The sequence below is a fragment of the Suncus etruscus genome, chromosome 15, assembly GCF_024139225.1.
Source record: "Suncus etruscus isolate mSunEtr1 chromosome 15, mSunEtr1.pri.cur, whole genome shotgun sequence".
NCBI lineage: Eukaryota > Metazoa > Chordata > Mammalia > Eulipotyphla > Soricidae > Suncus > Suncus etruscus.
The window spans coordinates 7476108-7494348 of NC_064862.1; the positions used below are offsets into that span (position 1 = coordinate 7476108).

General features: G+C 35.7%; 2 protein-coding genes across 2 annotated transcripts in view; both read right to left on the minus strand.

Annotated features, from left to right (window-relative positions):
- Positions 1–18241, minus strand: part of CITED2 (Cbp/p300 interacting transactivator with Glu/Asp rich carboxy-terminal domain 2) — a 1046546-nt gene that overhangs the window by 915804 nt on the left and 112501 nt on the right. The gene's annotated exons all lie outside the window — the stretch shown is intronic.
- TXLNB (taxilin beta) overlaps positions 1–18241 on the minus strand; it is a 66134-nt gene that overhangs the window by 34743 nt on the left and 13150 nt on the right. The window contains exon 3 of the mRNA XM_049788020.1: positions 2979–3149. Within this exon, the coding sequence (XP_049643977.1) occupies positions 2979–3149 (171 nt within the window). The remainder of the gene's footprint in view (positions 1–2978; positions 3150–18241) is intronic.

Genomic DNA, 18241 nt, shown 5'->3' on the forward strand with positions numbered 1-18241 from the left:
TTCAAACATGAAAATAAGTTTTGCTGGGTGCAGTATTCTAGGCAAAGTATTTATTTCATTGAATTTTGTCACTATGCCCCACCACTGCCTTCTGGCCTTGAGTGTTTCCAGTGACAGGTCTGCAGTAAATCTCAAGGATGTTCCCTTGAATGTAATTTCTCTTTTCGATCTTGCTGCTTTCAGAATTCGGTCTCTATCTGTGGGATTCGTCATTGTGACTAGGATGTGTCTTGGGGTGTTTTTTCTGGGGTCTCTTTTAGTTGGTACTCTTCGGGCATGCAGGATTTGATCCCATGTATTCTTTAGCTCTGGTAGTTTCTCTTTAATGATGTTCTTGACTGTTGATTCTTCCTGGAGATTTTCTTCCTGGGTCTCTGGGACTCCAATGATTCTTAAGTTGTTTATGTTGAGCTTATCATAGACTTCTATTTTCATCTGTTCCCATTCTTTGAGTAGCTTTTCCATTGTTTGATCATTTGCTTTAAGGCTTTTTTCCAATTTCTTCTGCTGTATGGAAATGTTATTTATCTCATCTTCCAGTGTAGTAATTCTATCCTCAGCTGCTGTTTACCCATGGGAAAGCTCAACCATGTTTTTCTTCAATTCATTTACTGAGTCTTTCAGAGTTGTTATTTGAGCTGAAATTTTTGTTTGGAGTTTTCTGATATCTATCTTCATATTCTCTTGATTCTTATTAGTGTTCTCTTCTATGCTTTCTTTGAGTTCTTTGAACATCTTCCATATTGCGACTCTAAAGACCTTACCTGAGAGACTGACTAGTTGGTTGGTTATGTTCAATTCATCAGAGTTGCTATTTTCATTTTTTATGTCTGGCATTGGCCTGCATTATTTCCCCATTGTCACACTTGTATTGTGGGTTTTTCTATGTGTTATGGTTGTATTCATTGGCTAAATGATGTGCAGGTCCATGAAGCAAAGAGGCCGTGCTCCTCTGGCTCCTCCCTTTCTGGCCGTGTAAACTCACCTCCAGGGAAGGCTCCAGGGAAGGTGAGCCATCTGCAGATGAGCCACACACAGGATGAAATCAGGCCAAAAAAAGCAGCACAGTAGAGAAGACAGGCAGATAGGGGTGTGGCATCTGAGTTCCAGCAGAGTTCAGTGGCTTCCCCTTTCTGAGCGTGTAGACTCTCCTCCAGGGAAGGCTCCAGGGAAGGCAAGCCATCCCCACATGAGCCACACACAGGATGAAATCAGGCCAAAAAAGCAGCACAGCACAGAAGACAGGCAGATAGGGGTGCTGGCATCTGAGTTTGGAAAACTTCTTTTGTTTGATGCTGTCATCCCTAAAATAACACCCCTATTTAACAGATAGACAGCTAACAACAAGAGTTTTCTGAAACTTTTGCCATTGTATTAATGACTTCATTGAGGGATACAATTAATTTCACCATTATGCTTTCTACTCTACTTTTTTTTTCTTTTTTTCTCTTCCATTTACATTTTTTCTATAAATTTTCTTGTACTTATCTGGAAACTAATGTTTTATGATCTCAACTAGGTGAAGCATTTTTTTAAATAAAAAATTTTTGCAAGCGTTATTTTGCAGCTTGAAATATTGCTAGAAGACCAAGAGAATAGTACATGGGTTAAGGCTCTTTTTCTTGCACATAACTGACCCTGGTTTAATCCCTAGTGTTGCATATAGTATTCCAAGCACAGCCAGGGTGATTGGCACAAGAGAATATGCCAGAAGTAAGCCCTAAGCACTGTTGAGTGTAACCCCCCAAAACTTATCCATCTAAAAAAATACATTCAGTGAAGTATAAACTTCCAATAAATGATGATTCTTAATTTTATTTTTTCATAACTGTGAACCCTATGTGGTCAATCTTCTCATCCTCCTGTTACCTGCATTATTGTCTCTGAAAGCCAACAAAAAACCCTCACAGCATTTCACTCTTTAAACCTCTTTGTTGATAAGTCAACCTACTTTATTTGATTAATTTTTATCCACTTACTGTACAACACCTTTGAAAGCCAGAAACTTTATGTAAGCATTGCACGGTGCACATACTTTGCATTGAGGAGGAGCTAATGTGGGTTGCTGATGGTCCCTAGTACAATGATGAGAGTTACCTCAGAGGCTATGGTCATCCGAGACCATTACCAACATGACAGATGTCCTAGAACCCATAACATGAGAGTTCCAGTTCATCACACTGGCCTCCCATTTTTCAGATATCAAAATACAAAACAAAACAAGTTGGAATCAGGAGAACCATTATTCTCTTCAATCTACTCCCCTTAATTCCATTGTACATGCTCAACAATGATGCTAATCTGTTCCTTAAACTATCTCATGTAATAATAACTATCTTAGAGAAATATTGGCCTCTGATGTATTAGTTTGTTAAAAGCTTTGTGTTTTCTGCTTTAAAGAGGATAGAAGATATGGAGACAATGTTGTTTGGAAAGGTCAATGTTGTTGGAAAGGTCAATGTCTTGCTTCATTGAATGTAGTTAGTGTTTTTATGTAATCAAATTAACCACATTACTAGTAGCTTATGTTGTAATTAGTAAAATCCTTGAGAATGAATGAAGTGATCAATCTAGTATTTTTAGATAGAATAATTAGGTCAGAGTAGTTTAACGACTCAGTGTGGCTTTGTCATGCTGATTACTGTGTCTTAATTTATCTCGTATTTTTCAGATTTTACTATAATACCAAAAGCTGTTGAATATTTGAAAATTAGTTTTTAAAATGTGAAAGTAAGGCTTGCCTTAAAAATAACACCTCAATATAATAAACAGAAAGGAAAAATGATAGTTCACAAAAGCCCTGTTCTGTCAGGTGATGTTATATCAATGGACTCATTTCATTTCCCCAGCCACAGAGAGTGGCGTGGTGTAAACCCTAATGCTTTCTTATTCAGAGAATCATGCTCTTTTCACAAATGGCAGATGGGCTGATGCTGCAGGGTGTGCAAGATTGCTCCGCGCCTCAGTGATACACATACCTTCAGCGTTTTGTTGTGTCTCTGCAGCTCCCGGCACAGACTCTCCAGTTTGCTTCGGGCCAGGATTGCTCTGCTGTGTTCACTTTGCAACTGGTCCTTTTCTTTTTGGATTTGTACCTGTTTCTTTTGGAGAAGCTTTAATTTCTTTTGCTCAGTGCGATGTTCATCCAGCTGGACACAGGATTGTGTGCAAACATAAAGAAAATGGCAGGAATTCCGTTTGAGTTACTAATATATATTAATTATATCATATTATATCATATCATATCATATTATATTATATTATATTATAAAATATATATTAGTACTGTCCTGAAATTCAGTGAACTTCCAAACTGTTACCTTGGCAGTACTTGTAGAATAGGCTTTTAGAACAGGGTCTTGAAGAGATAAATTTTAGAATATAATATAGACATCCCCTTGTCATCCTGTCATCATAATTTCACTGATCTTTATTTTACTTTTCACTGTTTTTGTTTTTTGGCCACACCCAGCAGTGCTCAGGACTTACTCCTGAGTCTACACTCAGGGATCATTCCTGGTTGGCTCTGGAGGAGCATAGATGATGATGGAAATAGAACTCATGTCAGCTTTATGAAAGACCTTCCCCACTGTACTATCTATTGATCCCTCTTTATTTTATATTTTTGGTGGTATAGATATTATTTCAACTTTTTCCAAGTCAACACAGAAAGGCAAGTACACGATAATGCCTTGAGTGGAACACCGGCCAATAGTTTTGTGTTTTCCATAAATGATCACAATTATTCCTAAAACAGTCTTGTAGCAATTATTTTTCTAAGGATAAAGAGACCCAAAGAATAGCTCAAACAACTGAGGGAATGCTGTGTATGTGAAAAAGTTGGGTTCGATCCTCAGCACCACATGGTTCTCCCAAGCACCACCAGGAGAGATCCCTGAACACACAGCAAGGTGTAGTTCCTGAGCATTAGTGGTTGTGGCCCTCAAACCACCACCAAAGAAATAATAATAATAATAATAATAATAATAATAATAATAATAATAATAATTTCTCTTTCTGGGAAAGGGAGAACCATGGTATGCTTAAGAAAGGAGGAACAGAAATATTCCCCTTAATTACCTAACATGAGTGAATTTTGGCCCAAATTTCAGAAATAGCCATGACATAGCTTACCCCATTGTTGAGATCCTAACAAGTGGTCCTCAAACTATGGCCCATGGGTCACATATTGTATTTGTTCCCATTTTGTTTCTTCACTTCAAAAATAAGATATATGCAAGTGCATAGAAATTGTTCAGAATTTTTGTTTTTACTATAGTTCGGTCCTCCAATGGTCTGAGGGACAGTAAACTGGCCCCCTGTTTAAAACATTTGAGGACCCCTGAAGCCTTAGCAGCAATCGTGGCGAGTGTCAATAATAGGTCTTGCTGTCCACATTTATGGAAAATAAATCATGATACTTTTTTTTGCCATTGAGGATGAACAGGACCACACATCTCATATGGTTCCAGCTATCACAAGCAAAGCAACATAGAAAAAGAAACCAATGGACTTTTCATCTCAGATGCCAAAGTTCTGGGAGAGTGACACCATGTATATGTAGAACATGCTGTTAAATATGAATTTCAAAGAAAGAAGAACAGTATAGCTATGGTGGCATGGATCATACTGTATGAAGAAATAGAAAATTAACCCACTTGTTTGTTTATCTGAAATGCAAATATAACTGGGCTGTTTGTATTTTTTAAAATTTTACTTTAGGCACCCTAGTTTACAAAACTGTTAATGGTAGGGTTTCATGCATATAACATTCCAGTATCACAGTATTCACCAGTGTCCACTTCTCTGTACCATTGACACAATATGTACCCCTTTTCCCCACTACCATCTCCCAACCCTACCCATCACACCATGGCGGAAATTTCTGGTATCTAGGTATCTGTGGATTTACAAAACTTGATGCAAGTGGAAATACACATGACAAGAACCAAACTATGATATAGACTCAGTTTCCCTGTCTGAAAAATGCATTAGTTCTTTTTGAAGCATGTGAACAGGATAGGAATAATTTGTTTAGTTCACTTCTCATTTTACTCCTTTCCTTACTTCCACCTGCAACACAGAAATTGCTATAGTAAACCAATAGTAGATGAAACTGGGAGCATTCCTACAGGATGTTTTATCCTCATACTTATGAACAACTTTTATTTACTTGTAATAGAAAGCACCAGACAAAACTAGAAACATTGTGGTAGGCGTTGAATAAAAACATAACCTTTTTGAAGTTTAGTTGAAATAAATCAATGCCATTTAGTTATACATTTCTCACATTAACCCCTGTTTATAGAATACATGAGTTCTTTTAGTTTTACATCATAGTTATTTGATAGAGCTGAAATTATTATTTGTTGGGTGGTGGTCATTGGTCATGAACTACTTTCTGGTTTGGGCACTGTCCTTTGCAGTGACCCCTGACCATGCTTGGGAGAAACTTATGTCTTGCTGGCTGTGTTGGCTGCCAGCAAGATAAGCACTTTATTTCTAATACTAACTCTCTAGTTTTTTTAATTGCGGGAAGTGTGCTCTCAATAGTGTTTAGGGGGTGCAGGGTAATTCTCAGTGATTCACAGACATCCTGACTGGGTGGTTGAATGATAAGGCCCAGGATTATTATGGGAATGGAGATCACAAGGGTCACACTAGTGGTGCTTAGTGGGCATTAGTGTTCCTCAATAATGCTGGGAAAGATTGCAGCACTATTTACAATAGCCAGACTCTGTAAACAACCAAGATGCCCTTCAACAGATGAGTGACTAAAGAAACTGTGGTACATATACACAAAGGAATATTGTGCAGCCATCAGGAAAGATGAAGTCATGAAATTTTCCTATGCATGGATGGATATGAAATTTATTATGCTGAGTGAAATAAGTCAAAGAGAGAGACACACAGAATAATCCCACTCATGTGGGTTTTAAGAAAAATAAAAGACATTATTAAAAAAATTCCCAGAGATGAGGGCCAAAAGGACGGGCTCATGATATGAAGCTCACCACAAAGAGTGGTGAGTGCAGGTAGAGAAATACTACACTAACAACTACCATGATATTGTTAATGAGTGAGAGAAGTAGAAAGCCTGTCTTGAATACAGAAGGGGTATTGGGGAGGGAGATGAGGGCATTGGTGATGGTAATTTTGCACTGGTGAAGGATGGTGTTCTTTTTTGGAGGGGTGTTCTTTTTATGACTAAAACCCAGCTACAATCATGCTTGTAATCATGGTGTTTAAATAAAGATATTATTTTTAAAAATGATTATGATAACTAATGAAGTTTGAGACTATAGAAAAAAACAATGCTGGAAACGATGGGGCTCAGAGATGCATCCAGTGACAATTGGAAGGTGGTGCCAGAGATTGAACTGGGGTCAGGTGTAGGCCCTGCACTATCTCCCTAGCCAAGACATCTTTTCCTTTTGATGACTCATCCTTTGTTAAGGTGTTTCCACTTTAGTAATATTGACATAACAGGTTGGACCAGTCTTCGATGTGGGGTTGCTTACTTGCTTACTTTTAGAGGGCTGCCTACCTACTAGATGCCAGTGTCAACCTCTATTGGTGACTTCTGAACTATTCACTTGTATGACCTATTATCTATGGTGGTAAGACTGGCCATATGAAGGACAGTACTTATAGGGTGTCTTTGAGGCTCAGAAGAATGGTTCCAACCAGTGTTTTCCAAGTGGGGAGAGATGTGTTGTGATTTTCAGTGACCCTTGAATGTGTTGTTTTGTTGCAAGACCACACACACTGGAAATTTAGAAATTTAGAGGTCAGCTTGGTTTCTCTAAAAAATGCTCTAAAAATGTTCTGGCAATTTTCCTAGAATGTGGCCAATTTTGCTCAAATACATTAAATGTGACTACACCTAGGATGCTTAATATTGTAAGCTAACATATTAGAACCATGTTTCTTCTTTATTAAATTAAAAAATAAAAATGGAATTGAGTGTGTGTGTTCTCAGTAGTGTTCAGGAGGTTGGGGGGCACTAGTGATTTTTCTGCCAACCACAATCATGATTCAGTGCAAAGGCCTAAGAATGTGATGCTGCTCAGGTCAGGTAGTACTGAAAACATCCAGTGGTGCTGAGGACCTCCAGGGCTGCATCTGGAGATGCTTAGGGGACCATGTGATACCAGGACTCAAATTGTTGCTTTTCTATCTCCCAGCTTTTACACTAGAAAAGCCTGAGTGATGTTGTTATAACCACATTAAAATCGTAGATATTAGCAAAGGCAAATTTTTCCTAAGTCATTTATTATTTTATTATTTATTATTTTAGTCACAAAGTATCCTTATTTATTATGAAGCTAACCTTAAATATTAATTATTACTCTGGTAGATAATATATATATATATCAGAATCTTTAACAATGAGTAAACTACAGTAGAAGTTTGATTCACAGCTTTGAATTTGATGATTTATTCTGTTAACACTTATTTCAGACACTTTCTATATTAATTTACAAATCAGTGAGCAGGGAAATAGGTTTGAGTCTCCAAGTAAAAGATTGAAAATTCTCCCTAATTCTTCTTTCCGAATAAGAAATGATGGACTTTGGGGCCAATTTTCTTCTACTCAGCTTTTCTCAAATGATATTTTGGGCTTTCCTGTTTATTATAGGACATGGTACAAGTGCCGAGGAAAAGGAAAGATTGAATTGAATGGCAATTCATCAAAGGGGAAATAACCTCTGTGTACCATGGCTTAGTAAGGAGGGTGTTTGGGAGCAGGAATTTTCCTGAGACTAAGGCAGTAATTTGATTTGTAAAGAAAACCTTGGGCAGACTGACATAAGGGTTTCTTTAGCATAGACTGGAAAGACTGAAAACCATGTTTTCCTGATCAAACCGAAAATGATTACCAATCCAGTCAGGTATAGAATATGGCACTAGAAAGGTCACAGAAGTGACCTTGGTAGGAGTAGTTAAATTGAAGAACAAAGAAAAAATAATGTGGAAAATATTGAAAGTAATAAGGAAAAATAAGTGAGAATGGAGGCTAATTGTGGGAGTGTAGAAAGAATATTGTTATCATTAAGGTGTGTGGTGTTGAAACAGCTCATAGACAGTTAAATGTCAGTTCCAAATCAATTGTAGTAATATTGTAGTAAATATTGACTTTCATTTTTAAATTTTTCATGTTGGGGCCAGAGAGAAAGTATGTACGGTAAGGCACTTCAAAGCCAGAATTTAGGGAGGTGGAGATGCTTTGTGTTTTTCGTTTTGGGGAGCCATTTACAAATGAGCTGAGTACATAGTTGCTATTGTTAATGTAATAGCAGTAAACACATATTCATATCAGTGCTGAAAGGACAAAGCAATTGAAATATCTTTGGCAAGTTCTTAAAAGATTCATTTTATCATTTTGGCCTTATTATGCTTGAATTTTTAAAGCTTATTTTTGATTTAAGGTTAATGATAGTATCAGATGTGCATGACTGAATAAAATTGACTACTGTAGACCATGAAAACACTTAGTTGCAAACGAAATTTGATTCTAAAACTACTTTTAATACTTACATTTAATTTTGAAGCTTAAGAAAAACTTGTTTAACACATGCTATGCAAACAAGTAAAATAGGGGAAATAAATATATGTCTTCTATGGAGGCAAAGAAATAAGATTAAATTTTTTATACCCCCAAATAATATTATGGTTGGGAAACTGCCATTTGGCCACTAGAACACTGGATTAGGTGATGACCTAAAAGTAATCTTTAATTTTAAAGAATGCTGCCTCTTCAATTTTATGTGGTTTTTAGATTTTCCTCTGATATTTCAAAAAGCACTTTTGTAGATATTTGATGAACTGTATAATAAAGATTATTATTTAGGAAAGAATTCTTTACATACTGTGAGAAGTTGTTGCTGTGTTACCTGTAGCAACATGCCTTAATTTACATATAATGCCTTAAATATTTTATGTAAGCTACTATAATTTTTACAATTAAAACTAAGCATTGCAGAGATACAACTCAGTGGTAAAGCATATGTCTGAAATATATGAGTCACTTGGTTTGATCCCTGGCACTGCAGGAAAGAAATAGAAATGTTTTATATAGCTTCAAAAAATGAAATTAAACATTTCTTCAGACAGTCAAACTGAATTCACAACAGAGGCTCTATAAATCCATCTCTGCCTTTACAATCAAGCACAAGTTTCTCAAAACAGAGTTTTACAATATCTATCTAGTTCTGAGATTTGTTGCTAAATGTGTAAAGATTGGTCGAAACTTTGATAGTGCCACTTTTTAATACCTACTGTGGATCAGCAAATCTGGAAAAATAAGAAATATTTTCATATTGATTTACTCATTAAATTTTAAAGGTATATGCTTATAAAATGTAATGCAAAATGATTCTTTAAATATTTGGTGGGGTTTTCAGAGCATGCTTTGTGTATAATAAAGCATATACCCTAAGAGATAATGTTACCACTTCATTTCCTAATTTTTCATGCTTTAATTTTTTGACCATTTTATATTTCAAACTCCAATTTTGATATAAAGTAGGGTACAAATACATATGATGCATGGGGATTTATGAATTTTAGGAGCAAGCTATAAAGTGACAATACAGACATCAAATATTAAAGCATTAGTAAATAAGGGAACTTAGATAATTACCAAAAGTACTACTATGGAAATTATATGTAGCAAATTGAAGTTTTGAATAATTTTACTTTAACTGTTAATGTGTTTAAGGCAGTGCTTCTCAAATAGTGGTGTGCGCCCCTCAGGATGAGCACGAGGCTCCATAAAGGGGGGCGCATTTGACCTCAGCAAACACTGCCATAACAAGCTAAGCCCCGTGTTTATGTTTCTGAATGTCTCTAGAACTGAGAGTTGCTGTGTTCTGCTTCAAACCTCGCTTCAAAAAGCTATGCATTAAAAAATGTGCTCATTATAGCCATTAATACAGACATCACTACTGTTTAAAAAATCAGCTAAAATAATTTTTATATTTTTTGTTTTGCAGGTTAAAGTTTTTTTTTTAAATAAAGATACTATTTACAGTCGTGCAGGGGGCTTGAAAAATGTTTTCTTCTTCCTAGGGGGGGCATGACAGAAAATAAGTGAGAAGCACTGGTTTAAGGCAACTTGAAAAAAGGTTATGAATCTCATGCTCAGTGTTAACCTGGTCAGTTTACATGGTATTTATTAAGCCTGATGAAAAAAATACAAATTTTTATTGAAGATGCGATTTATTTTAAAGCAAATGCCCTTCAAAATTTTATATCAAATTGCTGAAATTAGCCAATTGTTTCTTCTTGCTAGTGGCAATAGGCCTAATTTTCAAAATACATGATTTATTTGTAATGAGGTTTATAATGTACTTCTTGAAAAATACCATTTCTGCTTTGCAGAATGTCATATTTCTTAAAGATAATGTAATATATGCATATAGCATATTTGGGTAATTGTCCTCTTTTATGTTAGAATTCCATGCTTTTTAATAGAACATAACTATACAATTCTATATTTGTTATGTATAGAATTACCGATGTAAATTGTGTTATATAAATTAAAAAATTCCTAAGTAACCAATATGGAGTAATTTAGCTTTTAAAAAATACTAATATATACAAAAGTTGGAGCAAATAAAATATTACTTTATAAAATTTAAAGTTGTTATTTGATATTGTGAATTTTAATTGTTAAACCCTTATTGAATTAACATTGAAACTCTTGCTTTTCATTACATTTATTACAAATCATTTTGGGGCCAGAGTCATAGTACAGCAAACAGGGTGTCTGTGTTGCACTCAGCTGACTGGATTTGATGCCTGGTGTTCTGTATGGTGGGCCCCCTGAGCTCACCAGGACTGATCCCTGAGTTCAGAATCAGGAGTCAACCTTGAACATAACTGAGTGTGGCTCCAAATAAAACAAATTATTTGGGGGCATTTTACTTTACAAATAATAAAAATAACTGTTAATTATTTTATTTGGTTTACTTAAAAAGTTGTGGTATAAAGAAAAATTTACCTTTAGTGCAGATTTTTTAAAAGTCTGGTTATAAATGATTAGTTTGTTTTAAAGTAATAGATACCATTTGGTTACACTTTTTGACACCCTATTAAAATTATGGAATTGATGTATTCAAAAGATAAAAAGATAGATTAGGAAATCTGGTCATATTTAGAATTAGGAATAAAGCTAACATTAATTAACATCTTAAGCAGACTTTGGTTTCTAAACTCCCCCTTAGTGCTTGATCCAGAGGCTGAAGAGCTTTCTAAATGAACCACTATTTATTAAATAGTTTTTTAAAAAGGAAATAACTTCTAAAATTACCTACTTGGAAATATGAAGGATAGAGTTCTAGAAGTATCACCAAGCAAGGTCCAGCCTAAATGTTACAGGGTAAAGGTGAACTTTTCAAAATCTATATTTAAATAGTGCATTATAAAGGGAATCATTTGAATTCATAGCTATGTTACTCAGGAAATCAGTATTTTTCATCCAAGTGTATACATATTGCACTATTAGAACACAAACATCTGAATGCTTTTATTTAATTATTTTTATGTATGAAAACACTATAATTTTTGTACAAAGTATTTTATACATAATAAAAATGGAATTGTAGAACACTGTTATTATGTACATCTGTAAAAAAAGGTTTCTAAAACTTTCTTCCCCATATTTTTCATAAGTTAAAAGATTTGCAAAATGTAATAAAAGTTTCTGTTTTATTCAATCCCCTGAAACAAGAGAAAAAAAGAGAAGGAAGGAGAAAGGAAGGAAGGAGAAAGGAAGGAAGGAAGGAAGGAAGGAAGGAAGGAAGGAAGGAAGGAAGGAAGGAAGGAAGGAAGGAAGGAAGGAAGGAAGGAAGGAAGGAAGGAAGGGAGACTCTGGTGGCCTGCACCTTTTGCAGATATTGTTATCGCTTGGGACTAGGGTGGCCTGTACTTTTCGCAGGTATGGGGAAGGGGGAAGAGCAGAGGCCAGAGGTCACCATAGTTGGCACTTAGGGAGTACACCTTCTCACAGGTATCAGGAAGAAGGAGGCCTGAAGGTGGGACCAAACCTCATCTACCGCTGCCATCATTCCTGCATAGTGCTGCACTCCAGAGTAGGGACCCAGCCTCATGCCACAGGTGATAAAGGAGGGCTGAGAACAAGGGTTCTCTAAACCACCAAATGAAAAGAAATATGAGGAAACTAAGGAAGACACTAGTAGCAGGGGATATGGAGAGAAATCCTAGCAAATTTTTAAGTCTACAAAAACACACAAGCCTAATAGATGAGGACATAAAAGTGGCACTAAAATCATGACAATAGAAATCAAGGAATCACTTGCCAGTGAGTTCAAGAAATTCATAGATGAACAAGTCAACCAATAAAAGATGAACTTTTACAGCAGATGAGAAAATCCATACAAATGGAATTAAAGGAAATAAAAAATGTTGAGCAAGCCATAATAGCAAAATTACACAGTTGGAGAATTGCATAAAAGGACTTAAAAACTACAAACCAAAAATGACAAGGTAGCCAACAAGGAAATAAGAGGTAAAGCATTGGAAGAAAATGTCAGGTATTTAATGAACAAAGACAGAAGAAATAATCTACGGATTGTAGGAATACCAGAAGGGGAGGAAATAGAGAAAGGGAAAGAACAAGTAGTGAGGGAAATGGTAGTAGAAAACTTTCCCATCCTCTAGAAAGAGGCTCCGGTGCAAATCTAAGAGGCAAAAAGAGACCTAATAATAAAATAGACCCTAATAAATCAACACCAAGACATATAGTAATTCACACTGCAAAAAACAAAGAGAAAGATGATTTTTAAAGCAATAATGGAGAAAAAAACTCAAGTAAAAAGGAACATAAGAATTAAACCAGATCTCCCATTTGAAATAATTCAAGCAAGAAGACAGTGGAATGACACATTCAAACTACTGAATGACAGAAACTTTCAACCTAGAATCCACTATCTAGCAAAACTCATTCATATGGGAGGGAGAACTAAAATCATTCTCAGACAAGAAAGAACTCACACTATTTGCGGCAACCAAACCAACTTTAAATGAACTACTCAAAGATGTATTACCCAATCCAAATCCCTGATTATAATAACAACCACTCTACTCAATACAATAGCACAACAACTGTCTCTGTCAATAACATCCTTAAATATCAACGGGCTAAATCCCCCCATTAAAAGACACAGAATAGAGGGTTGTACCAGAAAACAAAAACCAGATATTGGCTGCCTGCAAGAAACACACCTTAAAGAACAGGATATACACAAGCTGAGAATAAAAGGATGGAAGTCAACAATCCAAGCCAATGGAAAACAAAAAAGAGCTGGGACAGTCATTCTTATATCAGATCACATTGCATTCAACCTCAAGAAAGTGCTCAGAGACCAAGAGGGTTACTACTTACCGATCAGGGGAACATTAGACCAATAAGTACTAACTCTGATCAATATTTATGCACCGACTGTAGAGCCAGCAAAATATGTAAGGCATTTGCTCACAAACCTAGAGAAACATATGAAAGGAAATGCGATAGTCATAGGAGATTGCATTATGCCACTATCACCACATGACAGATCCACAAGACAGAAAACTAGGAAAGGCATAAGAGCCCTAAATGAGAAATTAGAAGAACTAGGACAAATAAACTTATATAGGGCCCTCCACCCCTTGAAAGCAGAATACACATTCTTCTCAAGTGCACATGGAACCTTCTCCAGAATAGACCATGCCTTAGGATATAAATCTAACTTGCACAGTCACAAATATAAGATTAGTAGAAGCACCCTATCACATCACATTTGAAATAATTCAACAGAGATCAATATTGACTGTAAAAAGAAACTGAGGAGAAAATCCAACACCTGGAGATTAAACAACATGCTAGTTAACAATAGTTGGATCAAAGAGGAAATTAAGGAAGAAATATAAAGATTCCTTGAGATGAATGACAATGAAAAGACAAATTGTCAAAATTCGTGGGACACAGCAAAAGTGGTAATTGGGGGAAACTCATAGAATACAGGCCTACATCAGGAAAGACAAAATCAATAGTTTATAAGGACACCTCAATGATATAAAAAACAGCAGCAAAGGAACCCAAACGCAGCCAGAAAAAAGAAATAATAAAAACTAGAGCAGAAACAAACAACATAGAAGCAAAAAAGATCAATGAGACGAGGAGTTGTTTTTTTTTTTTTTAAAGAATATACAAGATAGACAAACTTCTGGCAAGACTCACCAAAAAAAGGGAGGGCACCCAAATAAATAAGATCAAAAATAAAAGTGGAGAGATTACAACTGAACCCCAAGAAATCCAAGACATCATGACAGATGTACTCAGTTAGGCTAGAGAACCCTGAAGAAACTGACGGATTTCTAGAAAAATATCAAAACTCAACAAGGAGTATGCACAAAGCCTAAACAACCCAATTGTATCTAAGGAAATTGAAACAGTGACTAAGAAACTCCTCAAGAACAAAAGTCCAGGTGCAGATGGTTTTACAGGTGAATTCTATCAAACATTTTGAGAAGAATTACAACTACTGATCCTCAGGCTCTTCCTAAACATTGAAAAGACAGGAATCCTTTCTAATTCCTTTTATGAGACTAATATCACATTCATTCCCAAAAATGGCAAAGATACTGCCAAGAAAGAAAACTACAGATGAATCTCACTAATGAACATAGATGCAAAAATACTCAACAAAATCTTAGCAAACCGAATCCATCAAGATTATACACTATGACCAAGTGGTCTCATAGCAGAGATGCAAGGATTGTTCAACATACACAAATCAATCAAGATCATACATCATCTCAATAAGAAGAAAGACAAAAACCACATGATCATATTAATTGATACAGAGAAGGCATTTGACAAAATCCAGCACCCATTCAGGATGAAAACACTCAGTAAAATAGGGTTAGAAGGATCTTTCCTCAAGATAGTTACAGATACCTATAAAAAGCCCACAGCCAACATTATACTTAATGGTGAAAAGCTGAAAACATTTTCACTAAGATCAGGAACTAGGCTGGTCTGCACACTTTCTCCACTCTTATTCAACATAGTTTTAGATGTACTAGCAATAGCTATTAGACAAGAGAAGGGAATCCAAAGAATCCAGATAGGGAAAGATAAAGTCAAACTATCTCTTTTTGCAGATGATATGATGATATACATCAAAAAACCCTAGTCCAGAGTAAAACTCCTAGAAATAATAAGCCAATACAGCAAAGTGGCTGGCTACAAAATCAATACACAAAATACAATAGCATCCCTTTATACAAATAACGAAGTAGAGGAGAAAGACATTAAGGAGTCCATTCCATTTAAAATAGTATTTACAAATATCAAGTACCTGGGAATCAACCTGACAAGAGAAGTGAAAGACCAATACCATGAAAAATTTTAAACACTTCAGAAAGAAATTAAAGAGGACCTAAGGAAATGAAACAACTGCTCATGGGTAGGAAGAATCAAATTAATCAAAATGACTATCTTACTAAATTACTATATACCTTCAACACAATCCCTATCGAATTTAGACATCATTTTTTAAGGAATTAGGACAATTAATTATAAAATTCATCTGGAACTACAAAAGACCTAGACTAGCCAAATACATACTGAAAAACAAGAAACTGAGTGGCATTTCTTTACCTGACCTGAAGCTTTACTATAAAGCCATAGTCATCAGAACAGCATGGTACAGGAACAAAGACAGAGTATCAGACCATTGCATTAGAACAGAATATCCAGAGATATTCCCCAAATATAAGGTCAACTAATATTTGACAAAGGATCCAAGAACCTGAAATGGAACAAAGACAGTCTCTTCAACTAATGGTGTTGGAACTAGATAACCACCTGTAAGAAACTAAAGATTAATCCATACCTCACACCCTACACAAAAATCAACTCAAAATAGATTAAGGATCTGGAAATCAGACCCGAATGTATAAAATTTATTGAGGATAAAATAGGCAAAACATTACAAGACTTATACCTCAAAAAAGTCTTTGATGATGGAATCCAAATGGCAAGAGTAATAGCATCATACTTAAAATAAATGGGACTACATTAGACTAAGAGTTTCTGCATGGCAAAAGAAATACTAGCTAGAACTAAAAGACAGCTAACAGAATGGGAAAAAAATTTCACACTCAACACATCAGATAAAGGGTTGATATCTAGGATATACAAAACACTCAGAAAGTTTACCCCCACAAAACCTAATAAAGCCATAGAAAAAAGGGGAGAAATGGGGAGAAGAAATGAATCGAAACTTTACCATGTCAGTCAGGCCATGTCAGTTCTGACAAATGGCCAAGAGACACATAAAAACATGTTTGCCATCACTCATCATTAGGGAAATCCAAATCAAGACAACAATGAAGTACCACCTAACACCAGTGAGGGTGGCACACATCAAAAAATAACGGGACCAATCTCTGTTGTTGGGGATGTGGTAAGAAAGGAACTCTCATCCACTGCTGGTGGAAATGCTGCCTGGTTCAACCCCTATGGAAAACAGTACGGAGAATGCTTAGTAAACTTAGAATTGAGCTGCCATATGACCCAGCACTTGCACTCCTGAGCATCTACCCCCAAGACAGACAAATATTCATCCCAAAGTATGTATGCACTCCACTATTTATCACAGCACTCACACAATAGCTAAGATTTGTAACTAACCTCGATGCCCAACAACAAATGAATGGATCATGAAGATGTGGTATTTATACACAATAGAATACTACATAACAGTGAGAAATGATACAATCATGGATTTTGCAGCAACATGGATGGACCTAGAAAATATTATGTTAAACGAAGTAAGCCAAGAATTCAGAATGATAGCACTTCTCTGAGGTATTTAGAATATATACCATATTTACATATAGTACTCCATGAACAGATACAAGGGTAAAAACTCCAAACACTGTAGGTGCCAGCATATAACAAGAAGTGTTCAAATGAAGTGGAAGGCGGGCAATGCAAAGACTTGAATACCCATTATAACCTAAAGAAACCAGCAACGACAGAAACAGTAGTTTTGAATGAACAGGTATGCAATTAACCTCTAACTACAAAGGTCTATAATAGTTTCCTAATGTATTTTTTCACAGAACCAGGTGCAGAATATGATTGGAAGCCTGGACTCCTGCTGCAGTGATTACTAACAATATACTTTAATGCCTTAATTTTACCAAGTATAAAATAACCCTTAAGCTTCTTTGTTCACAGGTGGCCTTGGAAACAAAGAGTGGACACCCTAATTTTATACCTTGGCATTCAATCATATTGGATACCATATACAGTGCCCATTATAACAATGTCTTGATAAAATACTCTAATTTACCCACTTTCTTTTGTTTATGTCTGCTATTAGGACCCAAAGCATATGATCATTCAGACCACTGGAACAGTCAATGGTGCACCACAGACTTATTTTACAGGTCCCAGTCATTGAACATGATTTTACAAATTAGTATTTACAAATTTATTATATTACAAATTACTATTTCCTTTTTTATTTTTCTCTCTTTCTCTTTTCTTCCCTCTACTTTTTTTTTCTCTCTCCTTTATTCTTCTTCATCAATCCAATCTATGTTAAATAAAGCTCTTACTGTTGGTTGCTCCTTAGGAAAGGTACCTCTCTACTTAAGATGCAGGGTAGCCACATCTTATACTCTTCACCATCACATTGCTTAGCACTCTCGATGAGAAAACTGTGCTTGTCCTAAAAACTCCAGCCAATATTTAACCCTGAAACCTTTATTTAATTAAGAACACCCCACCAGTGATGAAGAACTTGAAAGTGAAAAACCCTCCAACAACAACACACCGGCCCAATCCTCTTTAACTTGTTTTTACCGTATTTATTTATTCTTCTGTTCTCTTCTCTCTTCTCTTTAGTTTTCCCCTTCGTTCACTCCTAAGATGCATCTTAGCTAATTATTTATCTTTCTTAACTCAATTATATCTTAAGAGCTTAGATCCAGCCTATGAGGGTCAGATCTCCAACAAAAGCCTAAGAATAGAACACTAATGTCTGTCTTTATGAATTTGTACATAGTGAACTCCTCTCTGATTGGCAAACCTATAATGTAAACAAGCCATGCTTAATATGTATATAGCCCCTCTGATATATTATCTCTCCTCCCTCCTTCAAAAATTCTTCTATCCTTTCATTCCCCAATCCTGATCCATTAATTCTTCATTTAATGC